The sequence below is a fragment of the Eublepharis macularius genome, chromosome 4 (genome assembly GCF_028583425.1).
Source record: "Eublepharis macularius isolate TG4126 chromosome 4, MPM_Emac_v1.0, whole genome shotgun sequence".
Taxonomy (NCBI): Eukaryota; Metazoa; Chordata; class Lepidosauria; order Squamata; family Eublepharidae; genus Eublepharis; species Eublepharis macularius.
Genome location: NC_072793.1, coordinates 167,695,676 through 167,710,636, shown reverse-complemented (window position 1 = coordinate 167,710,636; position 14,961 = coordinate 167,695,676). Strand labels below are relative to the sequence as shown.

At 43.9% G+C, this 14,961-nt stretch overlaps 1 protein-coding gene across 1 annotated transcript in view; it reads right to left on the bottom strand.

Moving 5' to 3' along the window:
- Positions 1-4,447: 4,447 nt before the first annotated feature.
- Positions 4,448-14,961, bottom strand: part of LOC129327125 (uncharacterized) — a 33,249-nt gene continuing 22,735 nt past the window's right edge. The window contains exons 10-13 of the mRNA XM_054975580.1: positions 13,799-13,881; positions 13,410-13,536; positions 11,798-11,905; positions 4,448-8,361 (exon numbers count right to left, since the gene is read on the bottom strand). Of these exons, the coding sequence (XP_054831555.1) occupies positions 7,460-8,361; positions 11,798-11,905; positions 13,410-13,536; positions 13,799-13,881 (1,220 nt within the window). The 3' untranslated portion in view covers positions 4,448-7,459. The remainder of the gene's footprint in view (positions 8,362-11,797; positions 11,906-13,409; positions 13,537-13,798; positions 13,882-14,961) is intronic.

The following is a 14,961-nucleotide window of genomic DNA, read 5'->3' as shown; positions in this document are numbered from 1 at the left end:
CAGAGTGGGGCTGATAAAGGGAGGAAAGACAGGATGAACAAGGGATTCTGAGGGTCTCCTGTGAACAGAGGTTAATATGTGTGTGTGTGTGTGTGTGTGTGTGAAACTGCTTGCTGGACTAGCTGGACCACTGGTCTGATCTAGCAGGGCTCTTCTTCTGCTCTTACGGTTTTTAACATTCTGACAAGAATGCTGTGGAATTTTGCTGTGCCCATTATTATACAGGAAACTGAGGCTGCAACTGACTGGCAAGCCTAAGGCTACCTGGCCAGTTTGTGGCTGAAGTACACATTTGAACTAATATACATTTGAACTAATATCTTCCTCCATTTGGAAGCCTAACCTACCTCACAGGTGTGTTATGAGGATGAAATGAGGAAGAGGAGAATGATGTAAACTGTGTTGTGTCCCCATTAGGAAGAAAGGTGGGGTATAAATGAACTGAATGAATGCACTTCTGAAACAGTTCCTGCAGTTGCACTTGAAACTAGGGGTGTGCGCTTCGGGTTTCCAATTCGGGTAAATTACCTGAATCGGACCCGATCCGTAAAGATTAGGGATATCCGAATCAAGTCCAGCATGCTGGCTCCAATTTGGAAATCCCTAATCAAAGCTTTCCGAAGCATTTGGAATGCTTCGGAAAGCTTTGGGGCTGAGTTTAAAGGGCCCCGCCACTTCTTGCCCTTTAAACATCATCCCACCCCCACCCCCATGAAGCTGCCATGGTGGGACATAGAGGTGGTCCTGCAGATATGTCAGACCAAGACTATGTAGGCCTTCGTATGTGATAGCCAATACCTTGAACTGAGTCCAGTAACTGATAAGTAGCCAGTGGAGTGACTGCAAAATGGGAGTGATATTCTGGACCATCTGAAGTTGGAGTTTACTTACAGGGGAGATCTATGTCCATTTTGTTGCTGTTGTCAAGTCTAGATGTTACCATGGCATGGATCCAGGTGGCCAAATTGGCTGAGTTGAAATAATGTGCCATCTTCCAGGCTAGACTGATTTTTTGAGGCGGCTTTAACTTGCTTTTCTAGCAGTAGCCCTGGATCCAGTATAACCCCATGGCTCTTAACCGAGCCTGGAAGGGTCAGATGAACTCCATCGAAAGTGGGGAGTACAACATTATTCAAGATCTCTGTATTCCCAACCAGCATCACTTCTGTCTTGTCTGGGTTCAGTTTCAATTTGTTTGTTTTCAGACATTTGACCTGAGTGGTCAGGCAGCAACCCAAGATCTCTACTGCATCCTGAGGCAATTTAGATAGTTTGCACTGGAATAATAAAGCAATTTTTAGGTTTTGAGATAAGGATGAAAACAACTTGGAGGAAAAAAGTTCTGTCTTTCTGATAGAGGTTGAATGGATGGAAACGGGCAGCTGAAGCTTTTCACATCATGGAGATAAATAGTAATATCATCAAAGGAGTGCTAAATAACACTCCTTTAAGCCTCTTTTAAGCAGGGGAGCAGACATTTTTTCCCTCACAGGCCTGTTAGCAATCTGCTTTGAGAAGCCAAAAGACATGTTTCCAAAAAAAGCTTCTACAAAAATATCAGCTTTGTTCTCAAATACACACCTTTTACTGGGGAGGGGGGGTGAGGGGGAGAGGAATCTAGTGTGACACTTTAGTTCATCCCAGCACAAGCTGTCGCCAGTCAGAGCTCACATCATCAGATGCATCGGATTTGTGTCCCTTTTACAGACAGGTGGCCTCTAGTCTGTTGCAGCACCACCAGATTGGAGTCTCAAGGCACATTTAATGCCTTAACAAAATTTTATTCCAGCATAGGTTTTCATGGCAGCGCCCGCTTCATCAGACATATACATCTTTGACAATCTGCATCAACTTATCCCAAGGGACAACTCTCCAGAAGAGAAAATTCATGACTTCCAGTAGCTGAAGCAGACTGGAGTCCCCTTAATCTATCAGTGTTAAACAAAATGGATGAAAAGTACCTCAAAGCCATCTTTGGTACAGAAGAGCGAGTCCACAGTGGCACAGATTCACCAACCTGCGTTAAACCATCATGAACAGGGCACGCTCTGTTTGGAGATGCAGGACTCACAGAGAACCGCTTGAGGAAAGCCCCTGGCCCCCACCCAGGTGGTACACAAGTTTTTATTCCTTTGTGATCATTGTGCCACCACCATTTATAATCAAAAGGAAATCCAGGCCCTGCTTTTGAGAAAGTGACAGTCTAAATTTGAGACAACTGCACTTACGTGAGCTACATCAGTTATGGGGATGGCTCTCTGCTTCTCTTCATTTCCTGGACTTCCATCTCTACCCCACCAGCTCCCTCCCTCTCATGCAGTCATTCAGAAGCAAATATCCTTTCAGAAGGGAGGGCTTCCCCATCAATATCCCCCACCCACTGCACAAATTTCTCAGATCAGAGTTTAGCTGTTCAAGCATCTAAAGGTGTAGGCTCCCAAACGTGTTCCATTTGCAGTCACTTTGTAGATTTTTATTTTCTTAATTTATACCCCACTTTTCTCTCCAATGGGGACCCAAAGCAGCTTACATCGTTCTCTTCTCCTCCATTTTATCCTCGTAACAACTTTGAAGTAGGTGAAGCTAAAAGCATGTGACTGGCCCACAGCCACTCAGTAAGTGTCCCTAGCAGAACAGGGATTCTGACCTGGGTTTCCCGGACCCTAGCCTGACACTCTAACCACTAAAGTAATACATAAACAACCCTGAAACATTTCAAGCTGTCATAGAATTATAGAGTTGGAAGGTATCTCCATGGTCATCTAGTCCAACCCCCTGCACAATGCAGGGAATTCACAACTACCTCCCCCCCACCCACATACACACCCAGTGACCCTTGCTCCGTGCTCAGAGGATGGCAAAAAACCTCCAGGATCCCTGGCTAAACTGGTCTGGGGAAAATTGCTTCCTGACCCCAAAGTGGCGATTGGCATTACCTTGGGTGTGTATTTTATGCAACTCAAAGTTGGAATTTGCCCTCTAAAACAGTGTAGTCCATTATCATCTAAGGGCTTTGCCACTTTGTTGTCATGTAATTCCCTTACGAGCACAAAACCATATATTTGTTGGTTGTGTGAGGGGGTCCTAGGGTTACTGGCTGGTCTGGAGAAAAATATCCTGTCCCTTTGACAGAGGCTTAATGTGTGGACGTGGACAGTTGAAGCTGTGCAAGGCATGGAGATCAATCACATCACCTAGTATTTGCTGCAGATCAAACTGATATTAAAGGGACCAGTTTAAAAGTTGGCAGTACCAGAGAATGCCCTAAAAGGCTGCAGACCCAGAGTATGGAGAAAACCATTTAAAAAATGTTTCCACAGTGAGTCCAAAAGTTCTAATAATGCAGTTGCCTCTCTCAGAATTTCAGGGCATAAACAGATTGGAGATTTAATTCAAGTTTTCTCACCTACTCTGGGATAAGAGCAGAACTTCTGTCTGATGTTTCTGTGCATAAAGCAAAGGAACACTTTCAGGGAACAACCTGCATGAAAACTGTCCAGAAATGAGGAACCTCCTCCTCCTCATTATTATTATTAATAATAATAATTTCATTTACAGTCCGCTCTCCCTGCAAGTGGGCTCAGAGCAGATTTACATCATAAATTTAAAACATTGGTAGCGACCATAAAATACAGCATTTGAACATAAACAGGCAGCTCATATTTGTACTCTTTATAGCACCTGTAAGAGTGCGCAAAGGAGGAAAGTATGGCTCTTGTACCTTGTGAGTTTCAGGCAAGAGAGAATTTTCAGCCAATGCAGCTTTTCTACCTGCTGCAGGGGGCCCTTGCCAAAATTCCCTCCTCCTTCCAACTAGCAAAACGGCAGGAACTCTGATTTCCTCTTTGCCCAGTGATCGTTCAACTCAAGAAGGAATGACAGGGTCAACCGATACGCCAATCCTAACCACACATCCAAGCCCCTTGACTTCAGTGGACTTAAAAGAATGTAACCCGGCTTAGGATAGCACTGTCAGAGGTGCACAAGCCCTTCAAGGAATATTTTAGGTACCTGTTCCTTTAGAAAACCAGATGATATCCCCACAATCATGGCAGAGGTACACAAAAGCAAGAATAGTGTGGAGAAGTGGATAAAAGAAAACATTTCTCCCTCACTGTTAACATAGCTTCATAATAATGAAGCTGAACAACGATAAGATCAGAAGAGACAAGAGGAAGGCCTTCTTGATACAAGACGTAAGGTTGCATAAGGTTGTAGTTGCCATGTGATGGGGGTGGATGTCCACAGGTTTAAGTGGTTTTTTAAAGGGTGGTTTGGAAGATATGTGTAGTGTAGCTAACCAATAACAACTATCCATGTTAGAGATTCCATGGACATTCTGCCTCTGAACAATAGGTCTGTTTGAGATAAATCAAACCTTTGCACCTTTGAGATATCTCCTTTGTGCCCTGCTGTGAGAAAGCAATACAAGGTAACACTAATTACGTAAAGCATTTCGGATTTTTATTTTTCATATGTTTACTCAGCTTGGCTGTGAGCAGAATTCATTTATTTAGCTCTTTTTTCCCTTAAAAAAATCCAAAGTGGCTCACCTGAAGATTTCAAAATATAAACATGCAAGAGAAAAAAATATGGAAAGAAATCAGTATTTCAAGTAACACAAGTAACAGAAAAATGAAACTGAAAACAAGCAAACAACACAACCAGCAACATATGTAGCAGGATAACACTGGGGGGAGGGGGGGAGGATCAATAGCGCCTGTGAGATTTTCTGCTCTTTGATCATGTCAGCTGACATCCTTGAAATGTAAAAATTACATGGCCAAGTCATCTGATATTTCTTTGTCCTTTGGATTCTTGCCTGGGGCATAAAAAGGCAGTATTTGCTAATGGAGATTTTCTGTAGACAACTGAACTTCTATAGTTTAAACTCTGTTAATGCCCTACATGGATTCTTTGGGAGTTAACTAGTGTACTCCTGTGACTTTTGCCTATATTTGGGGGCATCCTTAAGTTTCCTGCCCTGTATGAATCTCCCAATGTTCAATCAAATACTGCCCCTGGTGTCAGGACTATTGATAATCTAGACTTGATATTAACCAACAGGGAAGAATTGGTAGATGAGATGAAGGTGGTGGGGACCTTAGGGGGAAGTGACCATGTCCTTCTTGAATTCCAGTTGCTGTGGGGAGCCAAGGAAGTTCATAGCCAGACTCGTAGGTTAGATTTTCGTAGGGCCAATTTCGATGAACTCAGAGGCTTGATGAGAGTCATTCCGTGGGGGAGTGTGCTGGAAGGGAAAGGAGCGAGTGAAGGGTGGGACATTCTCAAACACGAGCTTTTGCAAGCTCAAGCCCTCACTATCCCAGCAAGACGGAAACATGGTAAGGGCTCCAAGAAACCGATGTGGATGCACAGAGAGCTCCATAATAAGCTAAGGGAGAAAAAGGAAAAGGTTCAGGAAATGGAGAGAAGGACAGACCTCTAAAAGAGGAGTATATGAGGGTTACTAGGTACTGCAGATCAGCCATCAGAGAGGCCAAAGCTCAGTACGAGCTGGGTCTGGCCAGGAGGGCTCTCTACAATAAGAAAAACTTCTACAGATATGTGAGAAGCAAACGCAAGGTAAAAGAGGCAATTGGACCGCTCTTGGGAGTAGATGGAGAAACTCTGATGCAGGACAGAGAAAAAGCAGACAGGCTTAATGACTTTTTTGCTTCTGTTTTCTCCCTGAAGAACTCAGGCACATCTAGAGATAGTAGAAAATGTGGCAGGACACCTGAGTGGCTAATTGAAATTGACAGAGAGGTTGTGGAGAGGCATCTGGCTGCACTGGATGAATACAAATCCCCTGGGCCAGATGGGGTGCACCCAAGAGTGCTGAAAGAACTTGCCAGAGAACTTGCAGAACCCCTGTCCATCATCTTCAAGGTCTCCTGGAGGACTGGGGATGTGCCACAAGATTGGAGAAGAACGAATGTTATCCCAATCTTTAAGAAAGGGAGGAAGGATGACCCGGGAAACTACAGGCCGGTCAGTCTGACTTCTGTTGCTGGGAAGATATTAGAACAGATTTTAAAGGGATCAATCTGTAAGCATCTGAAGGACCACTCAGTGATCCGGGGAAGTCAGCATGGTTTTGTTCCTAACAGATCTTGCCAGACCAACCTGGTTTCCTTCTTTGATCGAGTGATCAGCTTACTGGATCGGGGGAACTCTGTTGACGTGATTTATCTGGATTTCAGTAAAGCTTTTTATAAGGTCCCCCATGACATTCTGATGGGTAAACTGGAAGACTGTGGAGTGGACTATAGGACAGTTCGGTAGATAGGGAACTGGTTGGAGGACAGCACTCAAAGAGTGGTGGTCAACAGCCTTTCATCAGATTGGAGGGAGGTGTCTAGTGGGGTGCCACAGGGCTCGGTTTTGGGCCCGGTACTTTTCAATATTTTTATCAATGATCTGGATGAAGGAGTGGAAGGGCTGCTCATTAAATTTGCTGATGATACCAAATTGGGAGCAGTAGCAAACACCCAAGAAGATAGAATTAAAATTCAACAAGACCTGAATACTCTGGAGAAGTGGGCAGCTGTGAATAGGATGCAATTCAACAAAGACAAGTGCACAGTATTACATCTGGGCCACAAAAATGGGAAGCACAAATACTGGATGGGGGATACACTTCTGGGCAGTAGTATATGTGAAAGGGATCTTGGGGTAAGAGTGGACTGTAAACTGAACATGAGCAGTCAGTGTGATGTGGTGGCAAAAAAGGCTAATTCAATCCTAGGTTGTATCAAAGGGGCCATAGCATCGAAATCGCAGGAGGTCATAGCCCCTCTCTATACTGCCTTGGTCAGGCCACACCTGGAATATTGTGTGCAGTTCTGGAGGCCTCACTTCAAAAAGGATGTGGACAAAATCGAGAGGGTGCAGAGGAGAGCGACAAGAATGATCAGGGGTCTGGAGACTGAGCCCTACGAGGAAAGGCTGAGGGCCTTGGGAATGTTTACTTTGGAGAAGAGGAGGTTGAGGGGGGACATGATTGCTCTCTTTAAATATTTGAAAGGCTGTCATTTGGAGGAGGGCAAAGAGCTGTTCCAGTTGTCAGCAGAGGGTAGGATGCGAAGCAATGGGCTAAAACTACATGCACAAAGGTACCGGCTGGATATTAGGAAAAACTTTTTCACGGTCAGAGTAGTTCAAAAGTGGAATCAGCTGCCTAGGGAGGTGGTGAGCTCCCCTTCACTGGCAGTTTTCAAGAAGAGGCTGGATGAATACTTGTCAGAGATGCTTTAGGCTGATCCTGCACTGGGCAGGGGGTTGGACTAGATGGTCTGTATGGCCCCTTCCAACTCTATGATTCTATGATTCTTTTTTCCTGTGAATTCTCTAATGACTCCTTAACAGGTCTCATCCAGAGAAGTTTCTCTCACATTTTGGACACCTGAACAATTTATATAAGACTCTAGGAAGCTCTATGCAAGGCAGCTTCAATTTATTTATTCAGGTTATTTGAACAGTTACGCGCATGGGTTCTCTGGTGAGTCACCAAATGTTCTCTCCGCATGAAGCCCTTCCCGCACTGAGAACACTCAAAGGGTCTCTCCCCGGTATGGATTCTCTGGTGTCTTGTTAATTCTCCTTTTGTAGTGAAGGTTCTCTCACACGGAGGACATTTGTATGGTTTCTCTCCTGTATGGATTCTCTGATGAGTCATTAACGCAGCATTAGAAATGAAGAGCTTCCCACACACCAGGCATTCGTGTACTCTCTCTCTGGTATGAAGCTTCTGATGTTTCCCCAATGTCGTTCTGTGCCGGAACCATTTCCCACAATGAGAACATTCATAGGGTCTGCCTTCAGTGTGAAGACCATGGTGATTCTCTAATGACATTCTGCAACTGAAGCGTCTCCCGCAATCAGGACACTGATAAGGTCTCTCTCCTACACAATTACCTTGATGTCCAATCATGCCCTCTATTTTCCTGTACTCAGAGATTTCGTATCGCTTCTCATCTACATAGATTCTCTGAGGTTTATCAAGGCATCCTATTTGCTGGATGTTTTCCCCCATTGTGGGGCATTCTAAGTGGTTCTCGCCAGGATGTATCAGAACAATTCCTGGTTTGTAACGATATTTTCTCCCATACTTGGAGAACAAGGGCTTCTTTCTCTCTCTGTGAACAGGGCTTGTTTTATTTATACCTTCTGAGAGCTGGCTGCATTCATTTTCTCTCCTTGCTGGCTTCTTCTCTTGCCAACTGGACTCACGCCTCTGCTTAGGAACTTCATATCTCCCAAGAATACTCCAATGAGTTACTTCTGATGTTTTCTCTTGTGTCTCCTCGGGGCCCATTTGCAAGTATTCCTTTTTGATTGGACCTCTCTTTCCATCACCTGCAAAGACAGAGGAAGAAATACAATCTATCTTTTGGGGCCTTTTTGTTTTTGTTTTTATGATTCCTGTGACTTTGATATTGAAGTTATAGGAATTCATTCTTGCCACATCTGGCTAAAACCATCTTGTGCCTCCTGTCTTGATGATCATATGAACCTTATATTCTAGGGCAATGCATGGGGAGGGGTTTGCATGATTCCCTGGTTACTACTGTGGCTGCCACTACAGTGCAGCAGAAACGGGGCTTCCACGAGGCAAGTTCCCCGCATTCTCCTTGCCCAGTCTCCTGCAGTGGCCATTTCTCCCACTACCAAAGGGCTTTGTTTGTTTCTCTTAAATCATTAAACATGCTTATTCCATTACACACTATATTGTTACAAGTGGGAGACCCGCAAGGACTTGTGGGGGCCTCTTATTTCCCCTCTCCCGTTATTTCCTCTTTCCTTCCCTGAAAGCCACTATAGCCTCTCCTCCTCACCTGCTTCATTCTCTCTTTTCCACCCACCAGCCAACCCACTTTTATCTGCCCCCTCCATCTTCAGCTTTCCCTCATTGCCTTCCCCTGTGGCAGTCTTTCTCCAGGAAACTTCTGGCCAAATTGCATGGTGCCAGTTACTGGGCTGGGCATCGGTGCACGACATTGGCTAAACTGAGCCCAGTTGCAATGGCGAGGACCTCACTTTCCATAGTATCCTCTCTACACACTATTTCCTTTTTCCCTTCTCTTGGAAGCCTCCATATTCTCAATTTTCCTTGATTCCTTTTCTCCTTTCCAAACACCAGTCTACCTTTTATCTCCCCTCTCCTCGGCATATCCTGCTATATTATACCCTGCCTTTCTCCACAATGGGGACCAAAAACCCAATCACCCAGTGAGCTTCTAGAGTGGGGATCCAAACCTCAGTCTCCCAGATCCTAGTCTGAAACTTTAACCATTACACCACACTGGTTTTTGGGGAGTGGTTGCTGTTGGACAGTAGCAAGCAGGTGAGCCTGGGTGAGTCTTCAATATAGGGTGGTAGAAAATTGCCCAGTGGTTGCTGCTGGCCCTGGCCCTGGTAAGGCCAAAGCAGCCCTAGGAAGGGCCCTGCCTCTTCTCTTGCCTTTTACTGACATCTTGAACTCTGACAATTGACCTGTGGTTGCCTAGCAACAGCCACTAATGGCACATGTTTCTCAAAGCTACAGATGCTACTTCTATCATTTAGGAGAAGTCCCCCCCCCCAATATATTTTTCTTTTTACATTTCAGATTTTCCTGCAAAGCTGGGGCTTTTCTCAAGTGCGCAGAACTGTCTTGTCTGTACATAGCTCCAATCTCAGGATTTAAGTAGCCACAGATGGGGCCACATTAAGAATTAAATGTATTGATGATAATGTTATAACAATCATACATGTCTTTAACATATTATTATAATGTCATGACAATCACAGCAAAATCAGGCTAGCACACCCACATAGATGGGAAAGTCTGAGTCTTCTCGATGTTGCCTACATTAGCACCATTTTCTCTGCCCCAGTTGCCATTCATGTCATTTCCTCATACCTCTGAAACTGACTGACAATTGATGTAGCATTATAATATTACAACAACCCCTCTATTGAGTTCTCAGAATTTTCAGCTTTCATTAAAACAACAACAACATTCAGTCTCTAGCCCATCTGTTGCAGAGAAATCGGGGGAAAGGCAATGGATGGGGACAGAGAATTTTTTTAAAGCAGAAGCTGGGAATTCAAATAACCTATGAGAAGACTGTTATAACATTATCACAATTATGTCAACTGCCTTAAGAAACCAAACAGAGGCTGCTGGTGGTGTGGTGAGGAAATGGGCCTACACAGGGGACTGGGGCAGGGAAAAGGAAGGTTTGGCAGAGAGCAAGAGAGGCCAGCCCAAGGTCACCCAGCAAACTTCCATGGCAAAGAGGGATGCAAACCCGGGTTTCCCAGATCCTTGTTTGAAACTCTGCTTTGAATGCATCATGGCTTCCGTATGGGGAAGTGGAAGGGAAGAAATTCAGCCAAAGTCCTGGGTGTTGTGCTTTATGAGACAATGACAGATGCCTAGGCTGAATTCTATTGCCATCCTGAGCTGGAATCAACCTCTAGTTTGCCACAACCGGCATGCATGTAGCTTGTCCATTCACCTGGCTGATCTCTCCTTGCTTCTCCATTCTGGGCATTGTTTTTTTTTTCTCCACCACCACCACCTCCACATGCCAGAATACTAAACCAGGCTTGAATCCCAGTTAAGAATCCTAACTGATGAGGAGTTAACAAGCTCTGTTCAGGCCCCAACAGGTGGCACCATCAAATGGCGTTGATTTCGCATAACATGCAAGGTATGGAAGGAAAAAAGGAGGGGACCATTATGGGGGCACAATGGAGGTGCTTTCTGCATGCAAAGCAGATGTTTTACCCCTGAGCCATGGTGCTGCACTAATTCCCATTTGGCATGACACCTGAAAACAGTCCCAATTTCCCTGGAGCCAGCATGGTGTAGTGGTTGGAAAGTCAAGTTAGCATCCAGGAGAGCAACTCTACATTGCACTTGTGAAACTTGCTGGCCTTGAGTTGGTCGTTCTCACTCAGCCTAACTTAACTCACAGGTTGGTTGTGAGGATAAAAGGGGGTGGGATGGGTGCGCAGTGCCTTGAGCTGCTTGGAGGAAGTGTTGGATTTAAAATGGACTAAATACATTTTAATATGAAGTCTCAGGTGGATTTCAAAATACTTCCCCAAGGGAATTATTGTGGAACACCAAGGAGCTTTCGAGTCATATCTTGGCGGCCTCATGTTTGGGGGTCCTCCCTATCTTTTAAGTGAACCAATGAAAAAATTCTGTGCTAAAGGAAGCCAAATGCCAGTTCTGGACATGCAGAATCTTGGGATTTGCTTATCAAGAAATGTAGCTCTTTTGGGTCTTTTATTCTGCTCATGCTAGCTGTGGGGAGAACACGTGGTACAACGAAGCCACATTTCTTAATTTGCAATTCCCGGAATTAAAGAAAGAAGCCATTCAATCGCTTATGAGTCAGTAGCTGTTAAGTAGGATTCACAATGACATACACACTGCCTGCTTGCAATGTGCGTGTAAGGCGCCGGTCAAGTTGCAACCAACTTATCGTGACCCCTCAAGGCAAGAAAGGAAAGAGATAGTTTAACAGTGTCTGCTACTACATAGTGACTTGAACTTCCATACAAGTACTAACCAGGGCATACCCTGCTCAGCCCAGGTCAAATGGCATTCCTACACCCCACTCGTTGGTCTTGTCATCTTTATTTTGCACTTACATACATGAGAAGAAGGAAGATTACAAGAATCAGTTTAAACTGCTTCTGTGAAAGGAACAAGGGTTGTGTACACTCTTGCTCTCCTTGGGGACTTTCTTCCCAAACAGAAAGATCAGGCAGATTGGCATTTCCAGCTCCTTACCTGAATCACGGCCTGGGAGTCTCTCTGTTTCCTCTGGGACTTGATTGAACAGCACTTCCTTTTTTTCTGGAAGGGTGGATAGGTCAGGTCTAGGAACTAAAAGCCTCTCTTGAGCAGAGGGAGAGGGGGAGGGGAGGGAAACAGAGAATTATTTCCACCACCTTGGAACACAAATATATTCACAAATATTTGACTTAAAACTGAAAACACACCTCAGGGGAAAAAAATCAAAAAAGTCCATTCCTATGATGTCCAAAACAGAATAGTTCAGGAAGGTAATTTTTTCTTAATTAAAGGAACGAATCTGCCTTGAGTCTCACCAAGAAAGGTAATGGTAAAATGGAATTGTGCACTTTCTAGAAAGGTAGTGGTGTCAAAATTTTAATTGCCAGGAGAAATTTTAGGCAGTTCTCTTTCTTATTACTTATTAGAGGTATGCTACTGTCTCCATCTAATTTTTCTGTGGAATTTAGTTCCACTTATTATTTTATTTATTTTATATGCTAACTTTCTACCCAAATAGAGTCCTCCAAGGCAGCAAAGATCAGACATTAAAACATGAGTTCCTTGGCTCCTATACTTTTTGAAATCCAGGCTATTTTATATATTATACTGATTTTATTCCTTTGTTCTTTGATTCTGTAACCAAGTTTTTATTGCATCATTCATTGTATATATTTTTGCATTTTTTTTGCTTTGCTCTTATAAGTCTGTAATCTGCCTTGAGGCTTAACAAGAAAGACAAATGATAAATGCATTAAGTCACTAAATAAATAGTGTTTGAAGAATGTGCAGCTTTTCAAATAGAGTATGCTCCCTCAAATGCAAATGCTTTTCCCCTCTAGGAAGTGTAGAGGGGATTTTTATTTTTCCTCTGTTTTAAGAGACTTTACAACATCAGTAGCCATTACCAGTACTCACCATATTCTTACTTACAGCTCAGACCTATTTGCATGCCTAACAACCAACTTATCTAATATTACAGAAAGAAAACAATAGGTTGTCAGCCAAGGGTTTGCAGCTCTTGGGAGCTTCTGGGAGAGGGGGCTGCATGATACTGTACAGCAACACTGTGATGTCACTTCTGATCACATAACCAAAAGTGACACCATAGGTTGCCAGGACACTTTATAAATTCCCAAAACACTTTGGAGAATCTCTACAGCATTATGTCATTTTGGTTACATGACTGGATGTAATGTTATGGCATTGTCTCAATGTCATACACCCCCCTTTCTCCAGCTGCTGTATTGGGCATTGGCGATGGGGCCGGGGGCAGGAGGTCAAACCTTCCATACTTAGAACAGTTCTGGAAGCCAAAGCAAGGACAGGGGGGAATGGTGGAAGTGAGGCCAAGGGAAACAAAGGTGAAGAAAGAGACAGCACTTGGTAGCCCATTCAGCTAAAATTCAGTCATATTTCTACCCCTTCCCACTATTTTATGGTAAATGCTTTACTCATAGAAAAGTATTTAGAAACTCATGTGTACCTTATTTTATATTATACACACTTAATATCTGAACTACAGCGTCTTATCCATTATACAGTTTTTAAAATTGCAATCACATTGGGTGATGTTTGCATACTAGCTCCGAGTGGAATGGCTCCTTACCTGAACACTCTGCATTCCTCCCATCCCCTGGCAGGACTTGCCAGAACATGGTCTTTTGGCGGGGTAGAATCAGAGCCTGCTCCTCCGTGGGCATCGACGCACCTGACTTCTTGAGGTCCATCGGTCCCTAGAAAGAGCAAAAAACCCTGACCCCAGTTGGATCTGATTGCACAAGAAGCAGCAGAAATGTGCTGCAGAACTTTTACCAGTTCCTTTATAATACTTGGGACACAATCAAGGATTTATCAGGGAATGTGTACAAAAAAAACCAAACCAGGGCTACCGTGATAACCAGGGATGATCACAGCAGAAGTTGTTTGTCTAGTTCAAATGGAGCCCTAGACTTGCATGCCGCAAACTGCCCACTCCCCGCCCGAAGTATCACATACCTCGGTCTGCCCAGAGGCAGCCATTTCCTGCTTTTCAGGCGGAAACTGTGAACTGGAGAGACTTTTCCATTTGGTTTCCTTGCCTGAGGAAGAATGGAAGAGAAATTTTATAAGGGGAAATCCAAACTGCCTTTTGGTCCTTGGGGTGCCAAGCTCTGGAGGAAGTTTCCCACCCCCTTTCATACAAGACAGAACAAATTTAGGCAGAGACAGGTTGTCATACAAGAGAGAGAAGTGGCATGACAGGATTCTCTCCTGCTTTGGTCTGCGGGTTTGGTTTTGAGCATTTCAAGGCTTGCAAAGGATTTTTTATTTTATTTTTTTTTTGTAATCTGGCAAAATATTATAGTTCATGGAAGCATCAAGGTGAAGTTGATGGTCAAAAAAAATCTAAAAATGAAGTAAGTCCTGATCAGAGCTGAATGCTTTGAAGATACATCTTCTGCTTTGTTTTATTGCTACATTGTAATGATTGCTTGAGATTACTAGAGTGGTGAACAAAGTCAGTGTTGTTGTTATCCCCACAATACAGCTGGGGAGCTGGGGCTGAGAGGAGTGGCTTACCCAAGACCACCTACTGATTTCATGGCAGGAGTGGGAGTTGAACTGATAGAGTGCTGATTCACAGCCAACCACTTAACCACTATGTATTAGAAAAAGAAGTCACTGAGGTAGAGAAGGAGGGATTTTGACTGGACCAGCTCTGCTCTCTCTGACATGACAAGCCGTGTCTGCCAGAATTCTCTCTTCCACATAATTATTGAAGGTTCTGAGACTTTCTGCCCTCATTTTGCAGCTGCACATCATATTGATTAAATACATTCCCTATAATCCAAAAAGCCAGTGTGGTATAGCAGCTAGACCATCAACCAAGGGCGGTGGAGGCACTGGTTTGAATTCCTGCTCAGCCATCAGGCTCAGATCTTAGGCCAGTCACTCTATCTCAGCCTGGCCTGCCTCACAAGGTTGTTTTGAGGATAAAATAGAAGAGGATCAAGACACCTTGAGCGTTGTGGAGAAACAGATGTATTGAAATGCAATATATATCTTTTTGGATTAAAAGCCTGTTAATGGCTGTTTTGAACCTTCATAATGCCTTCTCAGGTTGACCGATAACATACTTAAATGCGCTTCTCTTTAAATGCGCTTCTCTTTGAAATACA